The sequence below is a fragment of the Pan paniscus genome, chromosome 2 (assembly GCF_029289425.2).
Source record: "Pan paniscus chromosome 2, NHGRI_mPanPan1-v2.0_pri, whole genome shotgun sequence".
Taxonomy (NCBI): domain Eukaryota; kingdom Metazoa; phylum Chordata; class Mammalia; order Primates; family Hominidae; genus Pan; species Pan paniscus.
In genome coordinates, this window is record NC_085926.1 from 117715924 (window position 1) to 117742438 (window position 26515).

At 37.5% G+C, this 26515-nt stretch overlaps 1 protein-coding gene across 6 annotated transcripts in view; it reads left to right on the forward strand.

Annotated features, from left to right (window-relative positions):
- CFAP91 (cilia and flagella associated protein 91) overlaps nucleotides 1–26225 on the forward strand; it is a 65161-nt gene extending 38936 nt beyond the window's left edge. For 3 of the 6 annotated variants that reach the window (XM_034957160.2, XM_034957159.4, XM_003825154.5), the window contains 5 exons: nucleotides 2268–2489; nucleotides 5389–5537; nucleotides 6085–6176; nucleotides 9213–9374; nucleotides 23330–26225. In XM_034957160.2, coding sequence (XP_034813051.2) covers nucleotides 2268–2489; nucleotides 5389–5537; nucleotides 6085–6176; nucleotides 9213–9373 — 624 coding nt within the window. In that variant the 3' untranslated portion in view covers nucleotide 9374; nucleotides 23330–26225. Of the gene's footprint in view, nucleotides 1–2267; nucleotides 2494–5388; nucleotides 5538–6084; nucleotides 6177–9212; nucleotides 9375–10577; nucleotides 10654–23329 lie in introns of all 6 variants that reach the window. The other 3 variants (XM_055110332.1, XM_055110333.1, XR_001337960.4) reach the window with 2 other exon arrangements.
- Nucleotides 26226–26515: the final 290 nt, after the last annotated feature.

Consider the following 26515-nt stretch of genomic DNA (forward strand, 5'->3'; position numbering starts at 1 on the left):
TATAGGGAAGTAATACTTAAAGTTAATATGACCCCCCCTTTAGCAACATACATAACTCTTGTGTTATGTGGGAGTCAGGCACAAATGGTAAGCAGCCTGGAAATGACCACAACTTTGTTTCTTTCACATGACAGCAGCACCATGGATGGTTGCTGAGCTTGGGGAACTTTTGGGGGGTGAGGCAGAATGGGGAGGAAGCAAGCCACAGGCTGTGAGATCCAACAGAGGAACCAGAGAAGGAAGAGGAGAATGTCGACACTGGAGTCCCTGAATCTAGAAGTCCTAGAGTCCTGGAAAAGCTCAGATAAGGAGCAGAATGCCCTGGAAGCGCTAGGCCCTGAGACTGTGGATGAAAAAATGCCCTCCTTGGCCCTTTCAGGTTTCTGATCATGACTTTAGTGGGTACAGCTAAGCTAACCCAGGCTTTTCAGCTCATTTATTCCATTTAGTGGATATACGTGTGAGTGAAATCGTGTCCGCCTACAGCTAAGGGAGGAGTTAATGGGCAAAGCTGTCACTTAGCCAAGGACTCACTCTGCTTACCTTCAGCTGTACTTGGATACACCCTGGATATATGCAGGGATCTGAGGGAGTGAGCACCTCATGTATAGATGCAGCAATGCTGGTCTGCCCCCTTCCCCCTTCTCTTATATTTCTGTGGAAAACAGTCCAGAAAATGCACAACCCCCAATTACGTAACACAGTACTTTCTGTGACTACAGTGGAGTCCCCTCCCTAAACATTTCCCTTAATTTCAAATTAGATGGTACTGCCTGTGCCTACCCAGATTTCTTGCTGAGAGAAGAGGCTAAACATGAACAGGTTTTCTAGCCACCTCAGGATTTTCAAGGTTGCACCTGACCCTGAGTGAGGGAGCTTATGCTCTCTGGAGACAAGGAGAGAATCTATTTGTGATCTCTGGGCTGAGTATCTACTGTTTATGAATGGAAGGAGTAGTGAGATGCTCTTAGCTTTGCCCTTTCTTTCCATCTCTCCCTATTATATAAGTAAAGTTGAACTTTGTGGTTAGAAAGTGTGTGTGGGCTAGGAGGCAGGTGAGGATGAAGATGGGTGGTGGTGGGGCCAACAACCACACTTGACTGATGCTTTTACCCATAGCCCCATGGCCTCTGAGAACTGAGTATTCCCTCCTTTCATACAGAAACCAGGAAGGAAGCTGAGCATAGAGGGAGAACTGTCACTGAGAAGGTGGCACGTGACTGGAAGATGAACCCTTTTCCCTTACAAGCAAGGCTAGGAGAGGAAAGGGGATGAAGTTGCAAAGTCATCTTAAACACTTTTCTTCTCCATATGTCAAAGCCAGGACACAGGGATTCATAAATAGGCACTGTAGCTGACTTCTGGCAGAGAGCACAATGGGTCCCTAATTTTGCCTCAGTGATTAGATGGACATTTGGTCTGTTTCCTGTGCTTTTTTTTTTTTCTGAGATGGAGTCTCACTCTGTCACCCAGGCTGGAGTGCAGTGGCGCCCTCTGCCTCCTGGGCGCAGGCAATTCTCCTGCCTCAGGCTCCCGAGTAGCTGGGATTACAGACACGCACCACTACGACTGGCTAATTTTTGTATTTTTAGTAGAGACGGGGTTTCTCCATATTGGCCAGGCTGGTCTCGAACTCCTGACCTCAGGTGATCCACCCGCCTCAGCCTCCCAAAGTGCTGGGATTACAGGCCTGAGCCACCATGCCCAGCCATTCCTGTGCTATTTCGAATATTGTTGTTAATGACTTCAAAGTTATTAAAAAAGTAAAAAGTACCAAGGTTTTCTACTTTCACGTTATTCAAGATCTTAACTCCTAACTTGTGTGAAAGGAAAGATATTGAAAAATTAACTGATATCATGAGTGAATTTCTAGGAGATTCAATTTGATTAAACTCCAATATTATCTTTAATAAAAAACTTGACATTTCCCTTCATATCTGAGAAGACACACTTTACCTTGTTGATAAAATTGAAAGAAAAAAAACCCATTCTCCATGGTCACTAACAGAAACGTCTTGCTAAATCCTCTTGCTTATTTGAGGGCTGTGGTCCATCAGTGACTGACCAAAGAATCGACTTTCTCGTGCCTCAGTTTTCCTCATAAGAACTTGGGTTGGAGCCAATTGAGAGGTAATATTCCCAGTAAAAATTAAATGCATTCTGAAAGTGAATTGACTGCCAAGAGTTTTGAGTAATCCAGCACTTCTTCTAATAATCACCACTCATAATGGAATTTGTGTCCTTAAAGTTATGTTATTCTTTTCAAGGTGTCACTGGTTGAAAACCATTTGGCCGGACTGGAAGGAAGGGCACTAGCAGACATGTTTGACTTCCTGTCCAAAGAGCTGGTGAGACTGCAGGAGGAGAGGAGGATCCATGCCTTTGTCATGCTGGCTGAGCGCCAGCGGCGGGTACGAGAGGCTGAAGAGAGTGGTCGGCGCCAGGTGGAAAAACAGCGCCTGCGGGAGGAGGACGAGATATTTAAGGAGGCAAGTAGGGGCAGCTGGGTGTGTGGAAGCTGCCTAGAAGGAGCCAAGTCAAACCAAAGGAAGCTCATGACATAAAATGGCATTTGGCTTTTGTTTATGCATTGAGTTCCTACTGTATGCCAGGCACTCTACAGAGGCACTGTGGGAAACTTTGGAGGAAAAAACCCAGACACGATCCCGTCTCTCCTAAAGCTTAAATAACACATAATACGCACGTGTATAGAATTAGAAAATGTAATGAGTTCCATGAAGGAAACAAATAGGGCCCAGAGACACATTTTAAGCCAGTTACTTCACTTGCTGTGTGGAGCACAGGCTGGAGGGAGGACAGAGGGGGAACAAGGCGGCCAGGAAGGAGCTGTTGAAGTAGTGAAGGCCAGAGTGAGAGACAGGAAGTCGAGTATTACATCCAGTGTCAGGCTTAAGCAGCTGGAAGATGATGGTATTATTTCATGAGGTAGGAAAGTTGAGAGAGGAATAAGCTTAGGGGCAGGGGAGGAATCAGGAAATCAGTTTATATTTCGTTTGGGACATCTAAGCAGAGGTATTGTTTCAGTAGATGGATCTACAAGATGGAATTTAGAAATGAGGGTTTGGCCGAAGATGTAAATTTGGAAGTTGGTGACCAGCTTCTAGCCTCCTACTAATCTTAACACACTTTTCTTCAAAAACAGTGACTGAGATTTAGAAATTATTGGCAAATCAGAACTTGCCTTTACCTAATATCACTAAGGAAGAACCAGCTGGGGATGAGAATAAGAAGAAATGGAACAGAGGAGCTACTATACACAAAAGCAGAGAAAGGAAAAAGCTTCTTAGGAAGATATCTTCTAAATGGGAATGATGTCAGAAAACATCAGCTCTGTCTAGCAAGGGCAAGAAAGGGTTAATATAGCCTTTCTAGCCTGATTTAAGAACCACTTAGGTAAAAAATGTACTCAGCTATGGACCCACAGATTCAAATATCATCCATATGTTAATTCTCAACCTTCCTAATTAAAATATAGTGACTATTTTCCATCCTACTTCCCCAGCCTCCATTCAGATTCTCTTGAAGAGAAATATGCTTGCACATAAATTATAAACCAGAAATGTAATATTTAATAAATTTCCAAAATATGCATCTAGATAGTGAGAAACACAGATATAAAGTCATAGACTCATCTTTAAATACATATAAATTTTGCAGGCACATACATGACATATTTACAAATATAATCTGGTGTGCACAACATTAGCAAGACATAGAGGAACACACATAGCCACACTTTTCCTTATTCACATACATACACGCACAAACGTCTCCAGAAATTTACACATTTATAAAGATATACATAAACACACAGGTACATATACGGCTATGGATGGACCATAGTAAACTTTCCACCTCTCTACTATTACGTGACTGAGCTAATTGATCCATATAGATGCAACTTGCTTCCTGAATAAGAGGGTGGGCTCTATGAGAGCATGAATATTGTATATTCCCTTTGTGCCTTGCACAACACAGCATAGATCCCTGTAACTAATAGGCATTCAGCAGATATATTTTGGTTGGTTAGTTGTTTGGTTGATACTGTATTAAACTGGCCATTGAGACTCTCCCATAGAGAAGGCAGAGGGATTGAAGGTTGATGTTTTACACATAGGTGTACAGTATCATATACTCAGAATTGTGCCAAAGTGCCAATCCACAAACAGGTACTGAATTGTTACTGAGTCCCAGGCATTATCTCAGATACAAAGCTATATTTAGACATGAAACAGAAAAATGCCCTACCTCTAAAAAGCTGATAATCTGTTGAGGAGACAGCATACATATACAGGCAAAACTAAGTATGCCACAGTTGATGCTTAATCTTTCTATATACATACACCTGTAAAGCGGGCAAAACTAAACTACTTTGTTTATGGTTACATACCTAGGTAGCAAAATTATAGAGAAAAGAAAGTGTTTACTATGAAAGTGGGAAGGTGCTGTGGTAAAGGAAGAAACCATGGTGGCCTTCTGAGATACTGGCAGTTACTATAATACATGGGTTCTGACTTTACCCTAATTCATTACACTGTACATTTATGTGCTCTGTACTTTTTATTTTGTTTTATTTTTCTAATCTCTGAGTTTGCTTGCAATGCACTTTTAAAATCTGTATCCTATTTCATGATTTCAAGTAAACTTTAAAAAGAAGCAGTCAAGGGCTGGTATGATAGTTCAATAAATTCATTAGAGACCCAGGATCCTTCTAGCTTTCTGCTCTTCTGCTCCTAGGTCGTAGGCCTTCTGGCAATTTAAGATGATTGCTGGTATTCCAGCATTATGTCCTCATGAAAGGAGAAATGAAGAGAGAAAAAAGGAAGCCAGGTCTTTCCCTTTAAGAATCCTTTCTTTGGTCAGAACATGGTCATATGGGCAATCCAGCTCCTGTGGGTGCTGGGAAATGTAGTCTTTATTCTAGGCACCTGTTTGCCTAGCTAAAATCCAGGGGTTCTATTATGTAAGAGGAAGGAGAGAAAGGACACTGGAGAATACCTCCTAGTCTGTGCTACAGTTAGATAGTTTGACCAAGTCACGTTGCTGGTAAGGACAAAGCCAGGATTTGAACCAGCGTTATTGACTCTGAAGCCCATAATCCTTCAGCAGTGCTGTCTTGCCCCCCTACCCAATAAGATCCATAATTCTGAAATGGGCTAAATGGGTGTGGGCTGCCCAGAGTGAGTAGGTAGGCGGATGAGAAATAGACTGATGAGATGCTAAAGAAAATGAATGATTAGTGAAGGGACTGTTGACTTATTAAATGAAATATATGAGCTAGAAAAAGTTAACCAATGTTTGTGTATTTTTCTTGTGTTGTTTACAACAGCATACCTGTTTTAGTGAGGGTATTATTGTTTTTTGCAGGTAGTTAAAGTTCACCATAGTACTATAAGCTCCTACCTAGAAGACATAATACTGAATACCGAAGCGAATACTGCAGAAGAACAAGCCAGGGCAGAAATAGAGAAGATGGCTGAGAAAATCAATGACATTGCTTATGAAATGGAAAGCCGGTGTGTATCAAGAGAACAGATTGTAGAATGGACAGCCCATTTGCTGGTACTCATATATATTTTTTCAAGAGCTTACAATTTCACCACCAAGTAGAAACAAATAACTCATACTTCAGCGTCCATTGTTTTATTAACATTAACTCTTGAGAAGCCAATATGCGTATGCCTCCGTATGTATTCTCAGTTATCCTCTGCAATCTGGATTACTCTCATTACTTACTTTAAGAATACTCGGAAGCATGAAAACAATGTGAATACGTGTGTGCAACATTACTGGGACTTCATCCCAAGGTTGCTGGCTTCTATGTATAAGCTGTGTTTCCAACATTCCCTTCCTGGCAGGCAGGGTAACTGAAGGACAGGGTCAAATCCAAATTTTTTTGTGGAGTTAAACAAACTTGCCAGGAATGTGATATTTCAGATCACTTAATCAAGGAAAAGGTGATGGTGGGGTTTGAATGGAGTTGCTTACACAGCAGGAAAGCATAAATCAGCAGCTCAAGTGAAAAAACCAAAGAAATAATTCAATTTGTTTTATATTTTTTAGCCGAACCTATCTTCAGTCAGAGGAGATTGTTGCTGAGTTGGTTTATAGTTTTCTGATCCCAGAGGTGCAAAAATACTTTGTCAAAGAAAAAGGTAAGCCAATGTAAATGCTTTACTTTAGGATTTTTTAAAGATGTAAATTATTTTCAATATCCGAGAGATTTAAAATTAAACAGAGGGATGAGGAAATTTCTAAAGGAGGATCACTGAGTTTTCTTATTTCAGAGCTTGTCAGGTTCTCTTCATGCTGTCTGATTCTAGAATATAATCAACTCTAGTACAGATGGGTTGTAGTTCTAATAAGAGTGACAGTATCAAAATCCAAACCTTGTTTAAAAGGATGTTCCCAAGTTTTCAGAAGAGCTGTATTTATTTATTTATTTATTTATTTAAAAAGCATAAAACAGATATTGAGCATATAAAAGACTTTCACATTGTAGCAGCCTTTCAGAGGCAGGACACGTGAACCGTGAATGTTAAAAAGGAGGGGTGCTAGAAAGGTCTAAATCTACCCTGCTGCTCTGCCTGCACCCCAAATAGCTTATTTCTGCTGGAACTCCATTCAAGTATAAATATCCTAATTTATCATTTGTCACCAGTGGCATGTTTTTAAAGATTGATGCTTTTAGTCAATAGAGAAAGAGAAAATACTATCTTAAACAGAAAAATAAGATTCTTCCATAGCTCTGAGGCCGCTGATGGCAGGCTTGATCCTAGACAGAGGGGTGCAACCAGGAGAAGACCAATATTTAAGTGAAATAGCAGCTCAGAAGTATTGAAAATTATACCGGGGAATTCCAGATGGGCTTAAGCAGAAAAATGCTTAACATTTCAATTTGCTCAATCAGGGATAAAGAAATGGTGGAGTTCTAACACATTTGGAGAGGACAAAGAAATACCTGATTTTTCCATTGCATGGTTGTAGTGTAATTTTTAAACCAGTACCCACTAAGGATAAGCATTTAGTTTGTTTCCAGTTTGTTTTCCTGTTACTAACAGTGCTTCAATCAATATATTTTACACATATCCTGACCATGCTTCTGAGAGTAAATTCTTAACAGTGCAATTGCTGGGATATAAGGTATATGTATTTTACATTTTGATAGATAGTACCAAATTTCCTTACAAAAAGATCGTTCTACCAATTTGATATTACCAAATTGCCCCACAAAATGATTGTTGACTTGCATCAATAGTGTATGATAGTGCTTATACAAAAAATTATTTTTCAGATCAAGTAATATGTTTCTGTGTCACATTATGTTATAAAAGGACCTTATGTTTTCTAGGACCTTAAGAAAATATGCAACTCCGTTCCACTTCTCCTGAGTTCAAAGTGAGGCCAGCCTGCTTCAAAGCCATTACACCCTTGGTTGAATTCCACCCTAGGATTGAAAGAGAGGAGGAAAACTGGGTTTAATATTTACTAGTTTGTGGCCAGGTGCAGTGGCTGAAGTCTGTAATCCCAGCACTTTGGGAGTCTGGGGCGGGAAGATCACTTGAATCTAGGAGTTGAGACCAGCCTGGGTAACACAGGGAGACCCAGTTACTACAAAAAATATTTTAAAATTAGCTAGGTGTGGTGGTATGCACCTGTAGTCCCAACTACTCAGGAGACTGAAGTGGGAGGATCACTTGAGTGCAGGAGGTGGAGGCTGCAGTGAGCCGAGATTGTGCCACTGCATTCCAGCCTGAACACAGAATGAGACCCTGTCTAAAAAAAAAAAGAAAATTTACTAGTTTGTGATCCCCTCTCCCATGTTGGGAGTCTGAGTTGAGGATTTGGAGGAAGACTTGAGCTAACGGAATCCAGTGGAACTTATCTGTGGGCAAGTTGAATGAGTCCTTAGCCTCTTCCCTTTACATTTTTGCCAAATCAAAAAAACCATATGAACAGGGAGCACACTAGGACCTCTTTCTCTCTGTTCAAATGAGAACCATATGTATTATATATACACTCTTTACCCAAAATTAAGATGATAATATATACAGACGATTTTGAGGTATATCACTTTTTGAAAAGCCAGTGGATCAGAAAGACCTTAAAGATACCTGTATATAGATATAAAGTAATAGTAACTGCCAAATTTTAAATGCATGCTAAGTTCCAAGAAGTTCACTAAACATTTTTAAATGTACACTATCTCAATTTCTTTCAAGAGTTGTAGGTATATTCTCATTTTTCACTTAATGGAAATTAGCTCTTGGAGACATATGACTTGCAAATTTGAACCATGGTCTATGTGACTCCAAAGCCCCCACTTTTTCAACCATATTACTGTGAAGTGCTAAAAACTGCTGAGTGAATTACCCTATCTAAACTACCTGATACCCAAACAGCAAAGAATCCACAGTACTTCTTACGGTCCTTTACTAGCTATTTGACTTTATGTAAATTACCTAATATCTCTGTGTCCATGTTTCTTCTTCTGAGAATGTGGATATTAAAATACTATCTTCTAGGAGGATTAAATGAATAGTGACATGTCAACTGCTTAAAACAGTACCTGGCACAAAGTAAGGACAAATGCTAACTGTTAACATCATCATCATCACTACTCCTTTCCAAGGGCTTAGGTGCTTACCCTGATAGTGAATATTCTTAGAATTTGGAGCTAGGACTATGTTCTAAAGCCGTGAGCTCATAAACTCATCATCAATCAGTAAGTCCCTTCCACATTAAGAACTAAGGCTCAAAGAGAAGTGTAAGACTAGGTCTTTATTTGTAAGTTATTTACACTCTAGATATCAAATGAAATGTAACTCACATGAAGTGCTTCAATGCTGAATAGGTTGGTACAAACTCAAGTGCGGTAAGTGGTAAATCTGGGCTGATGTAGTCAGAGGAGACTTCCTGGAGGATCTTGGACATGAGCTTTCCAGGTTTTAGAGTGCAGTCATTCCAGGTGAGGGAAACTGCTGAGGAGTGGAATGGAGGCAAGCCTGGTGGGAAGGAGTATGACTGGGCTGAACCAGAGAGTGGGAACAGAGGGAGCAGAAAGAAATTAGATTTGGGTTGGGTTTTACCTTTAGTTTGCAAAATTATTTCTATCATGACTCTCTTGAAACATTTGGGAATGGTTTTGTTCAGACTTTCAGAATGAAAATTTTTCTATTACTTTGGCACAGTGAGGAACGCACAGCGGAAACATATTCTTGCAGCCCATCAGATCATCCACAGTTACACGGAAAGCATGGTTCAAAAGAGATTAACTGAGGGAGAGCAAGATGAGGCCTCAAATGCTGCCATGTTACTTGAGAAAGAAACTCAAAATGAGAACAACAGCTAAGGTGAGTTTGATTTTCCACCAGGAAAAAAAGCAGAGAAAGGAAGAAAAGCGGCATTGTTCAGCTTTGTGCTGTGCTCAAACAATCATAATGTGAAGATTGCTGTTTAAGAAATGGAGGACTTCCACTTAAATTGGCACATTTCCTCTAGTTTATGGCATCTACTGTTGAGATTATTAGAAAATTAGAGTTGATATTACAGCAATTAGACTCTTGTGATACAAAAAAGAGGACTCTAAATTATTTTTATGGGTTCTTTTAGCATGTGTGTACCTCGTCAAATGAAGCTATAGAATGTGTCAGTGTTACATATAAACAATCTTGTTCTTATGGAAGTAGACAAGGTATGCCCTAATGCATTGTGCTAGCTGTAAGCATGGCATGAGACACAGAGCCTGCCCAATGCTAGCTCAGACACCTTCTGCAGTGCCCACAAGGGGTTGGTCTTGGGCTCAACTAAAGGCTGTCATACTCATGAGACTAATACAGACCATATTTGGCATGAATGTACTTAGAAAAATATAAGACAGGAAACAGCTTCCAGCAAGGCAACATCAGACATTTCTCTTCCTGTAGAAGCCCTTGCCATACCCATGCAGAACACATAGCTGTTTTCTTTAGTCCTTAGTTTACGGAGTGCAGATACAATACAAGGAAAAGAGGTTCACACCGGGTGGGTACAGGAGCTGCCCTGGCGTAAAAGCTTCACACCCCAGGGGCTGGAATCTCTTGTAATAATTCCATAGGCATAGCTTCCAGGGTCCCCACCATGGATTTGCCCAGCTACAAAAGTCAGCATACTCACAGAAACTCAAAGCTGTGGTTTTCTATTAGGTATTCATTCCTCCCAGTTCAGATGGAATTTACCAATCAGGGGTCATTTTTAAGTAGTTCAAATTGCTTAGTAACACAGTTGTCACATATCACCTTATCAAGTTACTAGGAGAATAGAGCTAGGGAGTCAACTGAAAGTAAAATTCTCATGAGAAGGGGAATGGAGTGAACTTTTTGCTTATACTTTCTCCCTCAACCCTTTTGTGGTAGAGGCACATCTGCTGCTGTTTTGCCCTGAAGGTATACCAACCATCAGGTTGGGGAGAGTACCGGGGCTAGGGAGAAATTTTAGTTTGGCATTCAGAAGTTTTGTATATTGTCCAGCTCTGCCACCAATTGTATAATCTTACACAAATAATTTCTCTACTTCAGTCCTTGGTCCAATAGAATGGAATCTTAAGTCTCAATCAAAAGGAATCATGGAAGGAGGGTTGAGATGAGAGGGAAGGTAAGAAATATTGCAGAGAGAAAGCTAATAAGTGACTCTTAAATATCAAACTGTGGCTGTAAATTACAGCAGAAAAACTTTTGACTTTAATAGTAAAATAACCTCTGAAATAATTGAAAATATAAAACATCTATTACATGTAATGTTATATATTGTCTATAAAATGTAAATTCAAGGACCAAAGCATTTGGCTACCTTATTATTGTGATAAAAGCAAGCCTTAAGGTTGGGGTAGTCATTTTTCTGACATGCAAATTTAATAAGATTAATAATTTACACAATTTGCATTGAATGCATCTGCCTTTACTTCTGATTATGGTACCTACTCTATGACATCCATAGTGACCTGTGAAATCAAGCCAGAGGAGAAAAAAATCATCTTCTATTTATACTTAGTGAAAGTAAAATATATTTCATTAAAGCCTATGTAAAGCATATATGATAATTATAAAATCTAGTTGCAAAAAAGTCTAGTTGTCAGGCTAACTACAGATACTCAACAAAGATGATCAACCAATAAATTAAATGGTTGGAACATGAAGCTAAGCTGTCCCCAAAGTATATCCTCCCTCTTCCTTCTTGCAGAGGGAAGCAGAGAATGACAGATGTGAGATTATTCAATGATGTCTAGGGAAAGGGGCAGTAGTCATGGGCCACTGATTTAAAATACATATTTAAAAATACATATTTTTAATTAGCTTGAACAGAGAGCTAATAAAGTAGTGAAGAATTTCTGGGCCAAGATCTAGGAGAAGATAGAAATTTAGAGGGTTGGGTCTGGCATTTGGAGCTACTTTTTTCCTGGAAGAGTATGACAATTCTAGAAAATGTGGCTGAAAGGCTGAGGAGTATTTTTAAAAGCTTTGCAAAACAAGGGGGACAAAAAACTTGAGTCAAGGTTGGGGCCCTGGTAAACCTTCTTCATTTGGGTAGGGACTCTAAAAGTCTATGCCCTAGTGGTAAGGGTTAACTGGAAGTAAACTATCCCTGGCATATGATATAGTTTAGCTTCTAATCATCCGAGTGATTTTAAAAATCTCAATCCCAGAAATTGAACTTAACGAGATCCTTGGTTTCTATTGCCTCAAGGAACCTGCCAGAAATAAAATGTAAATTCTCTTTACAGAAAGTTAACATTATTCTAGACCTCTATTTTCACAATTTCTAGAACACAATCAAGAATATTCAGGTACGTGAGGAGACATGACAGTCTGAACAAGTGGCAAAACAATAGATGATAGAAACAGACCTAAAAGGATCTAAAATATTGGAATCGTTAGACCCAGACTTTATTTATTTTTTCCATAAGTTATTGGGGTACAGGTGGTATTTGGTTGCATGAGTAAGTTCTTTAGTGGTGATTTGTGAGATTTTGGTACACCCATCACCAGAGCAGTATACACTGCACCATATTTATAGTCTTTTATCCCTCATCCCCTTCCCACTCTTCCCCCCAAGTCCGCACAGTCCATTGTATCATTCTTATGCCTTTGTGATTAGACACAGTCTTTAAAATAACTATGTTGACTACTGTGGACTTCTATCCTCCAGAACTATGGGAAAATACATTTCTGTTGTTTAAGCCATCTAGTCTATGGTGTTTGGTTATGGCAGCCCCAGCTGACTAAGCCAGATTTTGGTACCAGGAGTTGGGTACTACTGTAACAAATACCTAAACATGTGGGAGTGGCCTTGCCACTGGTTATGGGTAGAAGCTGGAAGAGTTTTGAGGTACATACTATATATATGGACATTGAGGGTGATTCTGGTGAGTTGTCAGGTGGAAATATGGAATATGTTATTAGAAACTAGAGGAAAGGTGACCCTTATTATAAAATGGCAAAGACCTTGACTGAACTGTGTTCTAGTGTTTTATGGAAGGAAGAACTTGCAAGCAATGAAATTGGATATTTAGCTGAGGATATTTCTAAGCAAAGTGTTAAAGGAGCAACTTGGTTCCTCCTGACTGCTTATCATAAAATGTGAATGGCAAGAGATGAACTGAAGAAGGAAATGTTAAGCAAAAAGAAATCAGAATGTGAAGATTTGGAAAATTCTTAGCCTATTTATATTGGAAAAAACGAGAAAGCTCTTTCCAATGTGAATGCTAAGGGTGGGTTAACAGACATTTGATAAGTGTATGGGATCATATGAGCAGAAACATTGCAGGATGAAGTTAAGGAAGCCTATTGATTGGACTTCTTGAATTAGACAGGATGGGATGATAGAACTATTCAGCTGCAAACATGCACTATTCTTCAAGAAGAAGGAAAAATGATTCCACAGGAGATCCAGAGATCATCAGGGCCATTGTCCCAGTTTCAACAGCCAGGTGGCTTTCACCATGAGCTTTGGAAGAAGGACCACCCAGTGGACCCCAGCTCAGCAGAGCTATGGGTTGGGACCCTGGGTCAGCAGAGCTACAGGGACAGGACACTTACCTAGAGCCATGGGGATGGGGCATTGTAGAGTCAAAGGGGCAGAGCCATGGGAATGATGCTGCCACCCCAGTGGGCTTAGAAAGCAAGACACTAAGCCAAAGAAGACTATACTCAAGAATTAAGATCCAGTGGAATTTGCCTTGCCAGGTCGTGGACTTGCTTAGGATCCATCACCCATTTTTTTCTTCTGATTTTTCCCTTTTGGAAGGAAATATGTCTCCTATGCCTCTCCCACCGTAGCATTTTGGAAGCACATAGTGTGGCTGGTTTCACAGGCTCATAGCTGGAGAATAATTTTGCCTCAGGACAAATCATATCTTGAGTCTCACCCGTACTTCATTTGGATAATATTTATGAGACTTTGAACTTTAGACTTTAGAGTTGACATGGGAATGAGTTAAGATTTTTGGTATTGTTGGTATAGAATGAATGTACTTTGCATGCAAGAAGAACATGAATTCTACCTGGGGTAGAATGCTGTGGATTGAAATGTGTCCTTGAAAATGCGTATGTTGAAGCTATAACCCCCAATGTGGTATTTGGAGACAGGACCTTAGGGAGAGAATTAGGTTTAGAGAAGGTAATGAGGGCAGAACCCTCATGATGGGGTTATTGCTTTTATGAGAAGAGACATCACAGTGCTTCTCCTCTCCTTCTTCCTCTCCCCCTCTGCCATTCTCCCTCTCTCTCTCTCTTCCTTTCTCCCTCTCTTCCTCCATCTTCAATGTGAAGACACAGTAAGAAGGTGGCCATCTAGATGACAGGAAGAGAACTCTCAACCAAAACTAACCATGCTGTCACCTTGATCTTGGACTTGTAGCCTCTAGAACTGTGAGAAAAGAAATTTCTGCTGTAAGCTGTCCAATCTATGGTATTTTGTTATGACAGCCTGAGCTAAGACACTTACTCTGTTCAAAGGGTAAATGCCAATATTGAAAATTTCAAGAGAACTGGACATAATAAAAATGATATAGCAGATTTGAAGAAAATAGAAATTCCAGAATTTAAAAATACAGTAGCAAAAGTGAGAAACTCAGTGAATCTCTCCTGAGAGATATTTAGAAAGAAGCACAGAAAGACAAAAGGATAGAAATTACAGAAGAGAGAGAAGGATAGATTTAGAATAGCTTAATGATTTAGGAAAGGAGAAAGAGTGAGTAGGCATGGACCACTGATTGAAGAAATTTGACTACTAAAGGAAGGAATAATATGTTGGGAGATCATATGGAATACGAATTTTCCAAAAACGATAAAAGACTTGTTTTCAAGAAGACTTCTTAACCCTAAGCAGAATAAATAAAAAGAAAACAATACCTAGATACACCTTAGAATACTAATACTGCTGAAAGCCAAAAAGAAAAAGAAAAACCTTTAAAAGCATTCAGAGAAAAATGATAAATTACCTTCATAAGAGCAATAATTAAGCTGACAGTTGACTTCTCATCAGAAACAATGAAAGCCAAAAAGATGGAATGATATGTTCAATATATTGAAATAGTAAAATAAAGTAGGATTCTAGGCAAACATATTCTTCATGCTAACATATTCTTCAAGAATGGCAACGAAAGACATTTTCAGACAAATGAAACTAATAAAATTTGTCACTAGGAGATCTGCAACACAAGAAATTATTAAAGGGTACTTTTTAAGCAGAAGAAAAATTATCCCAGTTGGAAGGTTGGAAATAAATTTAAGGACAGGTATGTGGATTGGCTTATTGACTGCATAAAAAATTATAAGAAACAGCAATAATAGGAGCAATGCAGTTATAAAACAAAAGAGTAATATATAAGTCAGAAGAGGGCTAAATGGATTAAATTTTTCTAAGGCACTTGCATTGTTTAGGAGGAGGATAAAAGTATAAGTTGACATTGATAACTCAATGATCCATGACAACTCAAGGATACATTTTGTAACCTCTAGGGTAACTCTGAAAGGATAATAAAGAGATATATGACATCTAAGCTAACAGAAGAAAATGGGACTAAATTTTCAAAACACTCAATACAAAAAGTGGATAGAAAGGAGAAAAAAGGAAACAGAACCAATAGAAAGCACTGAATAAAATGGTAGATGCAAACCAAATTTTATCGCTGACTACATTAAATGTAAATAGACAAAATATTCCAAGTAAAGTCAGAATTTACCAGACTGAATAAAAATCATACTAAATTATATGCTGCTTGCAGGAAGCCTATATAAAATCTAAATATACAAATGGTTGTAAAAGATTGAAAAAGATACCACAAAAACACCACCCATAGAAAAGCAGATATAGCAATATTCATATCAAAGAAAACTTTAAGGCAGAAAGTATTAGAGAAAAAGAGGGACATGCCATAAAGATAAAGGTCTAATTTATTGGGAAGATATAATGTCACAATTTAAATATACTTAATAGCACGGCCTCCCCCTAAATGTAGCAAAATTTAACAGAACTGCCTGGAGAAATAGACAAATCCACAATAATTCTGGGAAATTTTAATCTTTATCAGGAACTAACAAGCAAGTGGAGAGAAAAAACATTTAAAAATGAAATATTTGGCTGGGTGCAGTGGCTCACGTCTGTAATCCCAGCAATTTGGGAGGCCGAGGCAGGTGGACCAGTTCAGCTCAGGAGTTCGCAACCAGCCTGGACAACATGGTGAAGCCGTGTCTGTACCAAAAATTAAAAAAAAATTAGCCAGGCATGGTGGTGTGTGCCTGTAGTCCCAGCTATTTGGGAAGCTGAGGCAGGAGGATTGCTTGAGCCCAGGAGGCAGAGGTTGCAGTGAGCTGAGATCATGCCACTGCACACCAGCCTGAGTGACAGAGCAAGACCTTGTCTCAATAATAATAAAAATAAAATTAAAATGGAATATTTTAGATACATAATTTTTTAAAACTTGGCCTAATGGACATTTGTAGAATATTACGCCCAACAACTACAGAATGCATATTCTTGCCAAGGGCAGAGGGACATTATCAGGGGAAAGAGAAACCAGAGGAGCTGTGTGGGCTGGCCTGATGGATTGGGGTGCAGAGGAGCCCCCAGAGTAAGGCCAAATTTTCCCATATAATGTTAGCTTTAGGTTTTTGGTAGATACTGTTTTTCTGCTTGAGAAATGTTTGAATATCTCTTGGTATTTAATGAGTTATGTCAGTAATAAAATTCACTCAGTTCCATGGACTTAACCATTGACACTTCTATAATTTTTTGTTTTTTATGGGTTTTTATATATGTGTGTAGTTTGTTTGTTTGGTTGGTTGGTTGGTTTTTGGTCAGAAAGAGATGCTGAATATTCTGACTTGCACCATCATACTGACATTCAGTGATTCAGAATGGTAAAGTTTCAGTGTGACTTTTTTCCAGCTCAGGGCCAAGATTGAGATTTTTCTAAGTAAGAACACCATCCTCAGCTACTGTTACAGAACACTGAATGGCTTTGGAAATTGGCTATTGCTGCAGACTTGGTAATATTTTTTAATGAATCTATCCTAATGTTGCAAGGCAGGCAAAACTTACATGCAGAGCTTATGCTATAGTAAAGTCCCTTCATTGGCAACTAACATTATTTGAATCCCAAATAATATATTTCCTATGCTATGAAAAGTTAAAACAAGAAGGAAGATCTCCATTCCTACATATATTTGCATTGGATATATTTTCTGAGCCTAAACTACTTTTCTAGTAGCATTTTTGGACCTTGAAACAAGTGCAAAGGAAATTTCAAAATTATTTATCTGCAATGGAAGCATGTTCATCTTACCTTCAAGTGGAAGTAGTTGATCTGTATTGTAATGACCTGCTAAAAAGAAAATATCGAGAGAAGAATCTAATAGAATTCTATAAATGCCTTCCAAGCAATAAATATGGATATTTATATAAAAGTATATAATTGTGGATGGATACCAGTATTGGCCATACTGTTCTGAATGAAAAGACATTTTCAAAGATGAGATAGGGATGAGATGAGATAGGGAAAAATCTCATTTTCAAAGATGAAATGAGAAAGAGGAAAATCTAATTACACATCACTATTAATAAATGAACATTTGCAATCAATTTCAATGACTTGAACTGAAATTGAGCAAAATGTTATTCCCCCAAATAAGAATTCCATTCATTTCATTAAGATAACTATATTACAGAAAACTATAGTCAATTATTAGTAGTGTATTTTGAATTTTATCAAAAATGTTGTGAAAATTTGTTTTCTCTTTTGTTAAATGAGTATCCTTGATTTTGTCATTTGGCTCACAAAACCTAAAATATTTACTATTAAGCCCTTTTCAGAAAAAGTTTATCATTCCTTACTCTACAGCAATTACAATAAAGTAGAACTAAATATAACACATGGAAGAATCTCACAAATATGATAAGTACCATAATAAGCCAAATCCAAAAATAATCCACAGTATGAATTTATTTATATAAAGTTCAAAACCAACAGCATTAAACTATAGTGTTTAGGAATGCATACTTAGAAAGTTAAGGTGTAACAGAATGCAAGGAAGTGACTACTGTAAAAATAAAATAAAAATCAGAATAGTGATTACCTTTAGGAGGTAAAGAGAGGATTGTGATTGGGAAGGGGTAAATGGGAGCTTATGGAATACTATTTCCTGACCTGTGTGATATTTACACAGATGAGTACTGTACATTAATTTATTAGGCTGCACATTGCTTTTAGGTACTTTCCTATATGTGTCATATTCTACAGTTGAAAGTAATACAAAAACATATGAAAGTATAAAACTCATTGGTAAAAGTAAGTACATGGTCAAATTCAGAATATTCTAATACTGTAATGATCGTGTGTAAATCACTTTTTAGTATGAAGGTTAAAAGACAAAACTATTAAAAATAATATCTACAATAATTTGTTAAGGGATACACAGCATAAAAAGATGTAAATTGTGAAATTGAAAACACACGTGTTGAGGAGGGTGGATAAAAAGTGTAGAGTTCTTGCATGCAATCAAATTTAAGTTGTTGCCAGTTTAAAATAGCCTATTGTAGCTATAAGGTGTTTTATATATTCCTCATGGTAAGTACAAAGCAAAAAATCTATATTAAATACACAAAAGGTGAAGAGTAAGAAATCAAGGCATGGCACTAGAGAAAGTCACCTAATTACAAAGGAATACAGCAAGAGAGGAAGAAAGGAACAAGGACCTACAAAACAACCATGAAACAATGAACCAGATGATAGTAGTAAGTCTTTATCAATAATTACCTTGAATGTAATTAGATTAAATTCTCCAATTCAAAGACATAGAGTGGCTGAGTGGATAAAAACAAACAAATGAGACCTAACTATGTCCAGCCTGCAAGAGTCTCACTTCACAGTTTAAGAACTCACATAGACTGAAAGTGAAAGGATGAAAAAAGATACTCAGTGCAAATGGAAACCAAAATAGAACAAGTGTAGCTAAACTTACATCAGATAAAATAGGTTTTAAGTAAAAAACTATAAAATGAGACCAAAAAGGTCATTGTGTGGTGATAAAGGGGTCGATTCATCAAGAGGCTTTAACAATTATAAATATATGTGCACTCAACATTGGAGCCCCTAAATATATAAAACAAATATTAATAGATATGGAGGGAGAGCTAGACTGTAATACAGTAATAGTGGGGACCTCCAGTATCCCACTTTCAGCAATGAACAGAACATCTAGACAAAAAATCAATAGAGAAACATCAGACTTACACTACACCTTAGACCAAATGGACCTAACAGACATATATAGAATATTCCATCCAGCAGCAGCAGAATACACATTCTTCTCAAATACACACAGAACATTCTCCAAGACTGATGACTGATAATAAGCCTAACGAACTTAAGAAGATTGAAATTATAGCCAGTATTTTTTCCAACCACTGTGGTATATAAAATAGAAATCAGTAACAGGAGGGATTTCAGAAAATTCAGAATTACATGGAAATTAAACAACATGGTCCTGAACAACAAGAAGTCAAAGAAGAAATGAAAAGGGAAATTTAAAAAAAATACCTTGAGGCAAATGAAAATGGAAACACAAGACATAGTTATGGGATGCAACAAAAGCAGTTCTAAGAGGGAAATTTATAGCAATATGTGCTTGCATCGAAAAAGAAGAAAGATCTCAAGTAAACAACGTAATATTACACCTCAAAGAACTAAAAAAAGAAGAACAAATGAAACCCAAAATTAGTAGAAGGAAAGAAATAATAAAGATTAGACCAGAAATAAGTGAAATAGAAACTAGAAAAATAATAGAAAAGATCAACAAAACTAAAAGTTGGTATTTTGAAAAGATAAAATTGACAAACCTTTAACTAGACTACTTAAGGACAAAGAGGGAAGACTTAAGGAAAATCAGAAGTGAAAGAGGAGACATTACAACTGATACCACAGAAATGCAAAAGATAAGACTACTATAAACAATTATATACCAACAATTTGGACAATCTAGAAGAAATGGATGTCTAGACACATGCAACCTATCAAGATTGAACCATGAAGAAAATAGAAAATCAGAATAGACCAATAATAAGTAAGAAGATTGAATCAGTAATGAAAAGACTCTCATCAAAGAAAATCCCAGGCAGGACCCAATGGCTTCACTGCTGAATCCTACCAAATGTTTAAATTTCAGTCTTCCAAAAAAATTGAAGAGGAGGGAATACTTCCAAACTCATTTTACAAGGTTAGCATTACTGTTGTTTCAAAACTAGACAAGGATACTACAAGAAAGAAAAATTACAGGCCAATATCCCTGATTAACGTGGATGCAAAAATTCTCAAAAAAAGTAACAAACTAAATTCAACAAATTAAAAGGATCTTTCACTATGATCAAGTGGGATTCATCCTACAGATGCAAGAATGGCTCAACATACACAAATCTATAAATGTGATATACCATATTAACAGAATAAAGGACAAAAATCACATGATCTTATCAATAGATTCAGAAAAAAAATCTGACAAATTCAATATTCTTTCATGACAAAAAAAAACTGTTAACAGATTCGTTATAGAACAAATGTACCTCAACATAGTAAAGTCCATATATGACAAACCCACAACTAACATCATTCTCAACAGTAAAAAGTTGAAGCCTTTTCTTCTATGATCAGAAACAGACAAGGATGCTCCACTCTTGCTACTTCTATTCAACATAGTACTAGAAGTCTCAGCCAGCACAGTTGGGCAAGAGAAAGAAATAAAAGGCACCCGAATTGGAAAGGAAGAAGTTAAATTGTTTTTCTTTGCAGGTGACATGATCTTATATATAGAAAACCCTAAAGACTCCAACAAAAAAACTAATAGAAATGATAAAGTAATTAATTTACAGGTACAAAATCAACATACAAAAATCAGTAGCATTTCTATACATTAACAACAAACTATACAAAAAAGAAATCAAGAAAACAATCCCATTTATAATAGCTACAAGGAAAAAAATAAAATACTTAGGAGTAAATTGAATCAAGGAGACCTGTACATTGAAAACTATCAAACATTGATGAAAGAAATTAAAGAAGACACAATTAAATGAAAAGTTATCCTGTGTTCATGGATTGGAAGAATTAATATTGTTTAAACATCCATGCTACTTAAAGCAATCTACAGATTCAATGCAATCTCTATCAAAATTCCAATGACATTTTTCACAGAAATAGAAAAGGCAATCCTAAAATTCATATGGAACCATGAAAGACCCCAAATAGCTAAAACAATCTTGAAGCAAAAAGAACAAAGCCATCACACTACCTGACTTAAAAATCTACTGCAAAGCTATGCTAATCAAAACAGCATGGTACTACACACACAGACCAATGGAATGTAATAGAGAGCCCAGAAATGCACCCACAGATTTGTGGTCAATTGATTTTTGACAGAGGTGCCAAGAACACACAATGGGAAAAGGACAGTCTTTTCAATAAATGATGCTGAGAAAACTGGATATCTACATACAGAAGAATGAAATTAGAACCTTTTCTCCACACCATATTCAAAACCCAACTCAAAATGGATTAAATACTTAAGCATAAGTCCTGATACTGTAAAACTGCGAGAAGAAAACATAAGGGAAAAGCTCCTAACATTGGTCTGGATGGTGATCTTTTGGATATGACTCAAAAGCACAGGCAACAAAAGTGAAAATAGACAAAAGAGATTACATCTAACTAAAAAGTTTCAGCACAGCGAAAAACAATAAACAGAGTGAAGAGACAACCTGCTAAGTGGGAGAAAATATGTGCAAACCATACATCTGGTAAGAGGTTAATATTCAAAATATGTGAGGAACTCAAACAACTCATTAGCAAGAAAATAAATAACCCAATTAAAAAATGGGCAAAGGACCTGAATAGACATTTCTCAAAAGAAGACACATACAAATGGCCAACAGATACATGAAAAAAATGCCCAACATTACTAATCATTCGAGAAATGCAAACAAAAGCCGCAATGTGATATCACCTCATACTGTTAGAATGGCTATTATCAAAAAGACAAAAAGTAAGTGTTGAGGAGGATGTGAAGAAAAGAGAACCCTTGCACATTGTTGGTGGGAATGGAAATTAGTACAGCCATTGTGGAAAACATTATGGAGGTCCTCAAAAAATAAAAAATAGAACTACCATATGATCCAGCAATTCCACAACTGGGTGTATATCCAAAGGTAATGAAATCAGTGTGTGAAAGAGATATCTGCACTCCCATGTTCACTGCAGCATTAATCACAATAGCCAAGATTTGAAATCAACCTAAGTGTCCACCAACAGGTGATGGTATACACACAATTGAATACTATTCAGCCTTAAAAAAAAAAAAAAAAGAAGGAAATCCTGTCATTTGCAGCAACATGTCTGAACCTGGAGGGCATTATGCTAGGTGAAATAAGCCAGGCACAGAAATACGAGCATAATGCCATGAACCAGGTGTAATGCATCCACACACATACGCATATGCTATCACTTGCATGTAGAGTAGAAAAAAGTTGAATTCATAGAAGTAAAGAGTAGAATGTTGGTTGCCAGAAGCTAGTGTGGTAGGGAGATGTTGGTCAAAGGATACAAAATTTCTGTTAGGAAGAGTAAGTTCAAGGGATGCATTGTAAAACCGTGGTGACTATATTTAATAACAATGTGTTATATTTTGAAAATAGCAAAGGGAGATTTTAAGCACCCTTTCCACAAAAAATGAAAAGTATATGAAGTAGTGCATATGTCAATTAGCTTGACTGAGCCATTCTACAATGTGCACGTATTTCAAACCATCATGCTGTACCTGACAAATATATATAATCTTTCTTTGTCAGTTTAAAGTAAATAAATGAAATAGTAAAGGATGTTGGCAGTAAGTCAAAGTAAAATGGAAAGAGAATCAGAAACGGTATTTATGACCTCCAGAGTCTACATATCAACTTTTCCCAAACAATTGTTCCATGGATAACTGCTCTTCAGGACATTCATAAGCAGGGCTGCTCCTGGTATTTGCAAGACCCAGGTCAAGAGGATGAACTGAAGCATCATATCATATGAAAATATATAAAGTTGTAAATTAGGCTAACATACTGTTATATAAAATTTATTCTACCCACCTACTTTCACAAACATATCTTTGAGATGATAACATTGAAAAACGGGTAAGCAGCTATGGGCTTTATGTAATTGAAAGATGGCAAGAACCAAAGATGATAAGCTTAGTTATTATTGTACATGTCTGACTATTCTGTTTATGGTCCAGTAATATTTGGGCAAGTAATGAAACAAAGGCATACATGGTTTTTTAAAAGTTAGAAATACATATGTATATATACAAACAAATACATATATATATATACATTATGCCTGCAATATACAGAGAATATTTCTGGAAAGGTCAATAAGAAGTTGGTAGGTAGCTGTTGCCAGGCATGGAAACTGGGGACGGAGTTCACACCAGGGGAAAAGAGATTTACCTTTCTCATGTTGACATTCTTTTGTATTTTTATTTTTTTATGATGTATGTATACAACCCAGTTAATGTACAGATTTTTTTAAGTGCTAGAATTTGGAAACTGACACACTGTGAAGTAAGAAACATCTGGATCCATAAGGCTTATAAATAGCAGAGCTGGGATATGTGTGGGGCTGTCTGAGTTCAGAGCTAGGGCTCAGACACACTGTATCACAGGAATTTTTTGCATGTATTGATCTGATAATGTTTCTAAAAGATGACATAATCATAAACATTTGTTTTGCTCTTTTTTACAGATTGTGATTTTTTTGTAAAAGAAGCTGTACGAATCATCATAAATAATTCCAATAGTCTGCACTTCTCCCAAGGTGTGCACTGCTCATAAACTTGCCAGTGTGTGATTTATGAGAAAGGAGATTTATTTTCCTTAAACATCCAATAATTTAAAATGATTTTCAATAATAATAATCAAATGAAAAAGCTTCATTCTCTTCAGTGTCTTCTAGATGCCCTACTTAAAGAGAACATTTTCTTATGTCTCATTTCAATATTTTGTTAACTATGAGGATGTGCTGGTTTGTTGAATCAAACAAAAGGAAATATTGTGGAATATTTTTCCAAGTAGTTTTGGTTCACTATTCACAGGACATTGGCATTATCTACTAAGGCTGAAAATGTGCATATTCCATGACTCAGGATTTTATCTCCTAGATATATATTCAACAGAAATGCATGAGTATGTGCACCAACAGGCATGACAAAAATATTTATAATAGTGGTGTTCACAATAGTCCCAAACTGGAAACCCAAGTGTCCATCTCCATCGGAACAGAAAACTATACTTTGGTCTGCTTCTCCAGTGGCACATCAACCCACCTTTGAGCTTTAGATCTAAGAAGTGTGTTCATGCAACAGCCATAGAGATGGTGCTATTGAAAGGCAATCTGCCCATCCTGTGTATTGACAAGCATCAGGATTCCAGGAGGATTCTTCCTGATTCAAAGACTGTCAAATAGGAAAAAAGAAAACAGTAAATGAACAAAAACATCAACATGGAGTTCAAGTAATGAATTTATAGAGGAAAATGTATGCTACTCTGAAAACAAAGCTTATGTTAGAGAATATCTTACTGTAAGAAACAAGGAAAATTTCAGAAACATTTGCTGAGTGTTTTTAATAGGAGTCAAAAAGAAAGGGTCTTTTCAGAAACTGAAGTAGGAAATAATAACAGACAAGGTCAGAAAATAGATGCAGGCTGAAAAGAAAAGAAAGTGGGCTAAGATGGGAAAAATATAAAAAGATTTAAAATCCAGCAACAAAATTTACACATTCATTTGGATGCAGTGAAAAGGGCAGAAATATCACAGCAGAGAATAAAATTGATAATGTTGGCAACACATTTATTAAGTGATCCAACATGGGATGGGAAGGAATGGGCAAAGAGATTAAAATGACAGAAGTTAGCTGTAGATGACCTATCCCACAGCAATCAGAGTTCTTGAAGAAGAAACCAGAACAAATAAAATAGAAACAATAATCAGAGTTTAATAATTAATTTTCTGAGTTTTTTAAAAAAAACTAATTATACAAACTTGAAAGGGTTCACCTTGCCCTAGCAAAACTAGGATTGGGACACCTTTTTTTTCCCCCTGAGGATCACTGACAAAAAAACACTGCACCAGTAAGGAAGCAACTAAATTTTGTTTTGTTCTTTTAAAAAGGCTAACCTGAGCTAGGTAAAGGTTATATCATTCACTTTTGAAATAAACCATCGAGAACACAAAATGACAAGTGAGTTAGGTTGGGCTGATAGGATAGAAGGTGGGAGGGGAATGCTATACAGCTGGGAACAGCAGACTTTCTCTGAAGGGCCAGATGGTAACTACATTAGGGTTTGTGGGTCTGATGGTCGCCATCATAACTGCATACTCAACTCTGCTGTTGTAGGGTAAGAGCAGCACTCGATGACACAGAAATGAATGCGCATGACTGTGTTCCAGTAAAATTTTATTTTAATTAAAATCAATTCATGTTTGAAAAAGGATTTAAAGTAGCTTCTAATAAAGGACATGTGTAATGAAACTTAAAAGATGATATTTTCTTTAAAAATCTTTATCCTTATGTAGACTTCTAAAACTATGTTTTGCATTTAGACAGTCAAGGAAAATACAAGTTGTTATACAATTCTCATTGACTAATTGAAGTTTACTAGGAGAGGAAAACTTTTTCTTGATACTGGCAATCTTTTACTTATAATGGCTTGAGTTAAAATGCTCCAACTTTTCTAATTTTTGCTTTTGAAAATAAAACACCTATAGTGACAATAAAAACACACATTTAAAGCCATGTGGTCATAGTGACTGGAGCCATGTAGTGAATTGGGGCTAGACTAGTACGATCAATAGCGATACAAAATCACAATGAACTGTCTGAGGCAGAAAACTTTTTGTATGGATGCGTAATCAGATATAGTGAATCATTGTAAAGAGAGGCAGTGCTTTAGCTTGAGGCAAGGTAAAATCCAAAAGGAAAGTGTGCAGTGTGGGTAAAGGATCTCTTTAGGATGCGAAACTGTTAGCACAAAATTGTTGGGAATTCTAAGTTCCTGAAGTGCAGAACTCCCAGACAAATTATGTTAGAGCCTGATTGTTAGTTCAGGAGGAGCTTCCACTGCTAACTCCCATCCTCCTACTCAGTTCTAGGCCACTGGTACCCACTTGAAGGTAGAGTTGTATTTACAAATACTTGGAGTGATTTTATGCAACAAACTGCACAGAGGATTATAGACTCAGTTAATAGGGGAGTGGAGAATGCCAGCAAGCCCCTGAGTTACAGTGAATGGCCTTCAACTGTGCTTACCAATTGTGGAACAAAAGCCAGCTAGAACCCTAGCAATATAGTAGGGTTATGGGATCTTTGGAGTGTTGCTTTTCTGGCTGGATACCTCCGTGGACAGTGGGGCCTTTGCCTGAGTTCTTGTCCTGTGTCCAGGAAGAATGAGGTATGCAGACAAGTGGAGGGTGAGCAAGATGAAGAGCAGCTTTATTGAGTGTTACAACAGCTCAGAGGAGACCCACAGTGGGTGGCTTCTCTTTGTAGGCAGGTCATCTGGTCGAGTGTTCAGCTCTCAGCAAAAAGGAGGCAATGGAGTGGGTGGCTCCTCTCTGCAGGCAGGTCATGAGGATGAGTATTCAGCTCTCAGCAGAGAAGGTAGCGCCTCTCTGCAACTGGTCATTCAGACATCTCCTCTGCTCTGGCTGAGTCCATGGTTTTTTGATCTTCAGAGAGGGAAAGTGCATGCTGATTGGTCCATGGGTAGCCATGGGCAGGCCCAGGAAAAAGGGATATAAGCTCCCCCTCCAGGCAGCAGGACTGGCAGCCCGGCGCCCAGGCTTCAGGCCTTCTTGGCATGAAGGTGGGACTTCACTGAGGCCCTGCCCCCTTCTGCCCAGGAGCTGTCTGCCTCCCCTGTCATTCATGGC